The sequence below is a fragment of the Scyliorhinus torazame genome, chromosome 3 (assembly GCF_047496885.1).
Source record: "Scyliorhinus torazame isolate Kashiwa2021f chromosome 3, sScyTor2.1, whole genome shotgun sequence".
Classification (NCBI taxonomy): Eukaryota; Metazoa; Chordata; class Chondrichthyes; order Carcharhiniformes; family Scyliorhinidae; genus Scyliorhinus; species Scyliorhinus torazame.
In genome coordinates this window covers 298,948,188-298,956,838 of record NC_092709.1, presented here as the reverse complement: position 1 = coordinate 298,956,838, position 8,651 = coordinate 298,948,188, and the positions used below count along the sequence as shown (strand labels likewise).

General features: G+C 45.6%; 1 protein-coding gene across 3 annotated transcripts in view; it reads right to left on the bottom strand.

Annotated features, from left to right (window-relative positions):
* Positions 1-2,104: 2,104 nt before the first annotated feature.
* Positions 2,105-8,651, bottom strand: part of smad7 (SMAD family member 7) — a 49,169-nt gene continuing 42,622 nt past the window's right edge. For all 3 annotated transcript variants that reach the window (XM_072497439.1, XM_072497440.1, XM_072497441.1), the window contains one exon: positions 2,105-2,995. In XM_072497439.1, the coding sequence (XP_072353540.1) occupies positions 2,457-2,995 (539 nt within the window). In that variant the 3' untranslated portion in view covers positions 2,105-2,456. The remainder of the gene's footprint in view (positions 2,996-8,651) is intronic.

Genomic DNA, 8,651 nt, shown 5'->3' with positions numbered 1-8,651 from the left:
CCAAATTAGCAGGTGAAAAGGACGTATTTAAAAAGCATTGACCCAAACTAATGTACCACCTACCCTTCAAATATTTCCATTTATTTTAATTTTTGCCCCATCTTTGCCAGTGTATTCGTTGCCTGGTGTAACTGATGTGATTAATTGTGATAGGGAAAATGGATTTGCTGTGACTAGCGCATCTAAATGCCGAACAATAAGTGAATTCAATCCAACTTGTCTGAGGCAAGAGTAAAAAGCTATTTCTACAGTATTGGGATAAGTGCAGGAAAAATAATTTAATCACAGTAGGCTGCTTCTGCCCAATCACTATGGTAGGCCTCGTAACCATGGTTATTCCCAATAAACTTTGGAAAACCTGAAAAGTAAACTGGATGAATTTCCAACTCTAATTGAGAACAGCTCCAAATAAGCCTAGGTCAAACATATTTACACTTAGTTCAAAGCTGCGTCAGTACTTTCAACTCTGTGGAATTCACATCCCTTTTAAATCAGGACAAGGCCCTCGGGTTGGCTGTGCAGGCTGCTTCCAGCTATTCTCTGGGTGATTATCAAATTACCTGCTTGAGCTGAGAAATCCAAATTAAATCCAAGTAAAGTCATCTGGTGTTTTTACTCCACCCATTTTCTCTCTCTCTCCTCTCGGTGTTCAGTATCACAGGAAGCGATGACTCTCCTACATCACGCATGGGGAAAGTATTCATGGCTGAGCCTTGATCGGGAGTGTTGAAAGGTTTTAGAACAGCAGGGAGATCACAATCAAGGCCAGTGATGAGCAACCTGGGCTAGTAAGTGGATCATAGAAGTGGCCTTCTTTCATCTCAGTGAGTCAGTGAGTTGCAAGATTGGAAATCGGGTATGTTCACCAATTTTAACCCATGAATAAGATTGAATACATTTATTCCATATCAAATATTTTGTACGTTTTAGAAAATGCTTAAACATATCTTAATAGCAGCATCAACTTCAAGTGGTTAAAACTAAATAAATATTTACACTTAATTGGATGCAGAGGGAGTGCACATCTCGCACGGTCAATGTTGCGTGCAATCAGCATTTCACGTGCTCTTGCTTCATGTGCGTATCACTGTCATACCGGTCGGTGAAAAACTACATGGATGGAAACCAGTGGAACATGGCAATTCTGCACATGGGCACAGTCAACAAAATGTCTTGTGGGTCGCACTCAAGAACCATGTGACCCCCAGTGCCCACAAGCACTGATCAAGACCCATCTCGTCCTTGTCCACTAGCCACAGATATAAAATTCCAATACGTAATGTTGCATAGATTAGTACTAAATATTCCCGAATGGAAGAGGCTAATTGCAGTGTGACTATCTTTATTTAATTGCCGGGCAGCTAACACAACAAGCACAGATATGGAGTCTGGGACATTAGCTGTTTTAAAATCAGAGCACTTCAGATATATCCTCTGAATCCAGGTTATCTTTTCTCTCTCAACTCTGAAATTCTATCCAAGGGCCTCAAGTGGGATATTGTAACGTGAAGGGAGGCACTGAGTCAGCATCATGGTAAAATGTGGTTTTGCATCCACGGTGTCAGATCATAGATGGGTTTGATATGGTACTGAACCAGGGTAGTAACACGTCTAGACCGATCACTGCAGGAACGCAACACAGGCAGCACAGTACAAATAATTTCAGCATCGCAGAGCTTGGAAAGGATAAAATAACTAGCCTCATTGTTCTTCCTATCTGGTGGTCCTTGATGCGCGAGTGCTGGGGTGACGTTTGGGTTTGAGTTACCTCCCCTCACCTGTTTGGTCAAATGTCACACAATACTCTCCATCTCGGCAGACACATGGAAAGGGGTCACTTGGATGAGATGCTGAACGCCTATCAGCAAACAGGAAAATTTGAAGAAAGTTCTCAACGGATTTAATGAAACTTAAAAACTATTTAAAGCAGGTAAGAAATACTGTAACCCAACTCAGTTTCCAGTCAAAAGGGCGCAAATGAATTTAATTGACACTGGGGGGGGGGGGTTCCTTTTGTGCTCTGGATAATGAGATTGTAAATTCCTTGACAGAACAAAGGAGAACTTCTACCAGCATTGCTTCACCTTCAAAAGATACATAAACCTTTTTTTTTTAAATCAGGTGTACAATTTTATTTTTCCACTTGAACATAAACTCCTCTATTTAAAAAAAACACATTCTTCTTGGTTTCAGCACCCATAAGAACACCAATTGTGTTATTTAAATTTTGGCGTTTTTTTCATCTTATTTGCATTTATATTAAGCAAAGTGCATCTTTATTTGTCTGGTTTACACATTGCACAATACATAAATAATGCTATAAAACGTCTTCATATTTACAAGTAATATAATATATTTATATATATAACATAAAATACACTTTTTCTTTTATTAAATCTCATTACTTTTCATTGAAAGCGTCTCTGCTGAATCTTGAGTCCATTAATGAACCACTCTTATCGGTTATTGAGGAACACCTCCAGCCAGCAAGGGCAGCTGGTTATGAATTGTCTCGTGTAGCATTGGCCCCAGCCTTTTACAAAACTAACTTGGACACTGAATCCAGACCATGGCTCATGTGTGAAATCGTGGTCGTTGGGTCTCTGCAAGGTGTAAGACTTCTCATAGTCAAAAGCCTTGATGGAATAGCCCGGGAACACTTTGTGAACCAGTAAAGTCCTGGAATCTGGATTGTCCAGTGTGACAGACTTGATGAAGATTGGGTAGTTGCTGCGGTTGTAGATCCACACCCCATCCGGCTCTTTGCTCAGCTGGATGCCATAGCCGATTTTACTCCGGACTTTGGTCACCAGCTGGCTTTTGTTGTCCGAGTTTAACTGTCCCAGGCAGAATCCGTTCCCATGAGGTAGATCATAGAATATATCGAGGGAGGGTTCTTGGACAGTGTACAGGCGCCCAACGCGAGTCCGCTCCTCCCAGTATGCAACAACACACCAGTGTGACCGACTTCCCAGCTCCTGACTTATCCGGGCATCTGTGACAGGAGAAGAAGAAAAAACATCTTTAGCCTACTAACCAACAACGAAAATGTCAAAGAAATCTATAACCCCATAATCCCACCTAACCTTAGGACACGGAGGGACAATTCAGCATGGCCAATCCACCTAACATCTTTGGACTGTGGGAGGTTACCAAAGAACCTGATGGGATTTATCCTAGGATTCTCTGGGAGGCCAGGGAAGAGATTGCTGGACCTTTGGCTTTGATTTTTATGTCATCATTGGCTACAGGAATAGTGCCAGAGGACTGGAGGACAGCAAATGTGGTCCCTTTGTTCAAAAAGGGGAGCAGAGACAACCCCGGCAACTATAGACCGGTGAGCCTCACGTCTGTAGTGGGTAAAGTCTTGGAGGGGATTATAAGAGACAAGATTTATAATCATCTAGATAGGAATAATATGATCAGGGATAGTCAGCATGGCTTTGTGAAGGGTAGGTCATGCCTCACAAACCTTATTGAGTTCTTTGAGAAGGTGACTGAACAGGTAGATGAGGGTAGAGCAGTTGATGTGGTGTATATGGATTTCAGCAAAGCGTTTGATAAGGTTCCCCACGGTAGGCTATTGCAGAAAATACGGAGGCTGGGGATTGAGGGTGATTTAGAGATGTGGATCAGAAATTGGCTAGCTGAAAGAAGACAGAGGGTGGTGGTTGATGGGAAATGTTCAGAATGGAGTTCTGTCACAAGTGGAGTACCACAAGGATCTGTTCTGGGGCCGTTGCTGATGTCATTTTTATCAATGACCTAGAGGAAGGCGCAGAAGGGTGGGTGAGTAAATTTGCAGACGATACTAAAGTCGGTGGTGTTGTCGATAGTGTGGAAGGATGTAGGCAGGTTACAGAGGGATATAGATAAGCTGCAGAGCTGGGCTGAGAGGTGGCAAATGGAGTTTAATGTAGAGAAGTGTGAGGTGATTCACTTTGGAAGGAATAACAGGAATGCGGAATATTTGGCTAATGGTAAAGTTCTTGAAAGTGTGGATGAGCAGAGGGATCTAGGTGTCCATGTACATAGATCCCTGAAAGTTGCCACCCAGGTTGATAGGGTTGTGAAGAAGGCCTATGGAGTGTTGGCCTTTATTGGTAGAGGGATTGAGTTCCGGAGTCGGGAGGTCATGTTGCAGCTGTACAGAACTCTGGTACGGCCGCATTTGGAGTATTGCGTACAGTTCTGGTCACCGCATTATAGGAAGGACGTGGAGGCTTTGGAGCGGGTACAGAGGAGATTTACCAGGATGTTGCCTGGTATGGAGGGAAAATCTTATGAGGAAAGGCTGATGGACTTGAGGTTGTTTTCGTTGGAGAGAAGAAGGTTAAGAGGAGACTTAATAGAGGCATACAAAATGATCAGGGGGTTGGATAGGGTGGACAGTGAGAGCCTTCTCCCGTGGATGGATATGGCTGGCACGAGGGGACATAACTTTAAACTGAGGGGTAATAGATATAGGACAGAGGTCAGAGGTAGGTTCTTTACGCAAAGAGTAGTGAGGCCGTGGAATGCCCTACCTGCTACAGTAGTGAACTCGCCAACATTGAGGGCATTTAAAAGTTTATTGGATAAACATATGGATGATAATGGCATAGTGTAGGTTAGATGGCTTTTGTTTCGGTGCAACATCGTGGGCCGAAGGCCTGTACTGCGCTGTATTGTTCTATGTTCTATGTAACCCGGAGGAAATCCACGCAAACAGGGCGAATTTGTAAACTCCACATGGAATGTCACCCAACACTGGAATTAACCCAGGTCTCTGGAACTGTGCAGCAGCAGTACTAACCACTGTGCGCCACCATGCCAACCCATCTTTTTTTCCCCCAATACGCTTTGATCTCTTCCCATACCAGTGACACAGCTTGAAGCATTGGTATCCCTTGCGAGTTAGACACCCGTAAATGATCAATACTCTGGCTAATTTTGGGAGGGCAGAGTTGCTAAGTATACCAAGAACCGCTGTGCTGCTGGTTGTCCTTTCCACAATGAAGTTGATTTACAAAACAAAACCATTGCTGTGCTTTTATCAAAATGTTATGAACAGCATAGATATTAATTCATTAAAAGTATTTATGCCAGGATCTTTCAACATTAACAGCCAGTTTTACACACACACACACCAAAAATATCAATATGTAACCTGGTAATGTGGGTGGTTGCTCTGCATATTTGGATGTCTAAATCTGCACTGTGAAAATGTCCTATTAACCAGCGGCCTTGTCAATCCAATAGTGTTTGCTTTTAATAGACGTGGTTAGGTTACTGTCATTGCTGATTATGAATGTTTCTTATTTGTACTAGTGTGTACTTGTATAGCAAGGGGAATAAAAAAAACACTGAAATATAAAGACACACTTGGAACCAGACAGCAGCACAGAACCACACACCCCCTAAATACAGAGAGCTGTACAGAGACATAAGCACATGCCTAAACATAGAGAGCAACAGAAACGTGTTACAGAACCATGAAGCACCACAGCAACGCGCACACGAGGGAGCTGGAGTTTACTGGGAGCAGCATTAATTGCATTAAGACAAGATTTCAGCTCCTTTCTTGAGGGGAAGCCCCATCTTGGAGAGCTGCCCGTCAGATGGCCAGTAGCTTTGCAGTCCAACCATCACCAGCTGGGAGTGGTGGCCACTACATTCAGCCCCACCAGGCCGAGGAGCCCAGGTAAATCTGGGCTAAGGGAGAGGGTTCCAAGAGGCTGGGTGGGAAGGGTGCCTCCGATCTGCCCACAAGATTCTCCCCCCCCCCCCGGCTAAAGCTGCTGGGGCACCCCACACAACCTGCAACCCTGCCCACAGGTAAAAGTACTGTGGAGGTGGGATGAATGGCCCATGCCTCTGCCTCCTGGATTTTACATGCCACCTCCCAACGAGAACATAAAATCCAGCCCACAGAAGACGCACAGACAGCCACACTGAATCACACACAGGCACCGATATGGGCACACAGAATGCATGATGCTAAATATCCAAAGTTTTTCCAGTGCTATAAGTGGGCAGTGTTAGGCCATACAGGTTTTCTTGGCTACTGGCAGGCTAACTTGCTTTAGCCACCCCATACAGAGACCCAGCAAAGCAGGCCCATTCTGGGAGCCTCCACAAACACCATCCCAAACACCCAGGGGTGAATGTGGTTCTGCTGCATAGGTGGTTGTACATGCTAATTTTAAACCAGGAGGGAGGGTGGGCGGGTGGCACTGGTTTTACTCTCCAAAAGATGCCTGGAATTTTTTTTGTTTTTGTTTAAATTAACATTGCATTCTTCAGTTTGAGTTGGCTGCTCGGGGAAGCCTGGGCCTGTCAGAAAGCTCACCACTGCTAAGGCAGTGACACCCCCTTTAACTAACCAAAATGCAATCTGAATTATTAATGTCAAAACAATGCAGACACACGCGAATAAATGTTTTATGAATGCATGGTTTATTTACAGTTGTGACTCAAAAAAAGTTCTTCTGCACCTTTGGTTAATCCAACAGTCCAGCAGAGCACTGACTGTCTCTAAATGATGTCTTGTGTGTTTGACACGTTGGGTGCGCATTTATTTGGCCCTGTCCTTAACAGCAGGAGCTAGTCTGCAAGCAAGATTGTTGGCTCACTCAACATTTCTTGAGGCGAGATTGAGGAAGTGCTGCCCTGTCACCCCTCCCCCACCCCAGCCACTCCCTTCATCCACCCCTCCCCCCCCACCCCAGACACACACACACCCCAACAGTGCCCCTCTCCAGCTTGCCTGCATCCAACCAAAATACTGGCAGCAAACGAGGAGCAGGAAGAGGGAAAAAAAGAAGAAAGGATCTGTGTCAAATTACTTCAAATCTCCCCTTCAAAAACACTCCATAAAACAGGCACTAGAATCAAATAGGAACATGTTCAATGGGGCTCTTTTTCCCCTCCTGCAGTTCTCAACACTGCCCCTCAGCATGTGAAACAGGAATACATTCATCACCAAAATGAAACGAGAGAGAAAAGAAAAACAAGGACAAAAATAATCTTAACAAACACCAGGAACTTTATTTCACTCCCGAGACCTGACTGTAACCTCCCGCTGCGCCAAAGAAAATCCCAGATTGGCCGGGACTGTTCCCCTTTCATCTTCACAGCCCCTGCAAACAGCCCAACAATTTTCAGGACAACGTCAGTGGAGAGGGTTCACAGATTCCTGGATTTGCTCATCCCACATGGACTGAGCTCAGACTGCTCGAGTCCTTAAAGTGGCAGTGCAAAGCAGGCCCTCGAGGGTCTGAGCGGTTTAAACTCGGAGCATATTATTTTAGTCCAGGATGGCTCTGAATTTAAATTCTCACTCAAGACGGAAGCTCTGAGCCACAAAGGCCAAGAGCGAGCCAGGCTGGATCCGAAGCGAGTTCATCCCGGCTAGTGCATAGCTGGGCCCACTTTAACTCGCCTCAGTTCTCATCTGACAAGGGAGGGGGGGGGGGGGGGGTTTAAGGCGAGTTTTTTGCCCTGATCTCCATCCAGCAAATCCCCCCCCCCCCAAAAAAAAACAACAACCGCTGTGCCCCCACCTCCCCAGTTGAAATAGGAATTAGTTATGTGTTGGTGCCCTAATGTAGGAGAGCCTGCAGTGTCTAGACTCACACATAGTGGCCATGGCAAGCTGTGGGACTGCCTCACAGTAAACCAGCACCTTTAGCACAACGGAATGGGTGTGAGATATTCAGGTGAATTAGGCGAACGAGGGCTTGTCTATATGGATGAATTATCAGCAAAGAGTCCAAACAATACACAGTGGTTAGCACTGTTGCTTTCACAGTGCCAGGGACCCAGGTTCGATTCCCGGCTTGGGTCACTGTCTGTGCAGAGTCTGCACGTTCTCCAGGTGTCTGCGTGGGGGAAGTCCTGAAAGACATGCTGTTAGGTAATTTGAACATTCGGAATTCTCCGTGTACCAAAACAGGCGCCGGAGTGTGGCGACTAGGGGCATTTCTCAGCAACTTCATTGCAGTTAATGTAAGCCTACTTGTGACAATAAAGATATTATCGGGGCGGTTGGCTGGTGAAGATTGCTGGCTGGCCAGCCGGTGGTGCCAACCCCTGCCACCAAGAGGCGCCAGTTGGGCAATAACACCTCTGGGGCCACCACCATTCAAGTCGTTAAGTGGCTCCTGTGGGGTGGTGCGGAGGAACCCAGCACATTCCTGCCCTTCTTGGCTTTATAAAATACTTTTGAAATTTGCATTCTGGACCCTCTGGTTCCACCGTGTCGCTGGGTAAAACTGGAACTGCATGTGGGCCCTCAAAATGGAAACCTGCGAAGGCAGGAGGGGAAGGTGCTGGCGTAGATTGCTCTGCAATGGCAAAAGCCGAGATAACAGTAGGCTTAAAATCTTAAAAGGCAGGATATATTTATTCTGACCCACTTCAGTGGGACCCGATTATGTAACAAGGTTACGTATAAAGCTGTGCCTGGGTGGGGGGGGGGGGGGGGGGGGGGGGGGGTTGGTTGCAGTTTGTAAATGCACCATCAATAAAAGAGATGGGACCACACAAAGGGCGAGCTGCCTGCTTGGAGCCCTCCCATTCATTGCAGTAGCTAGGACCTGAACAATAAAACAAGGGAAAGAAAGCACTGCCCCTTTTGTCTGCAAGAGCCTGTCTCCAGTGAATGAGGC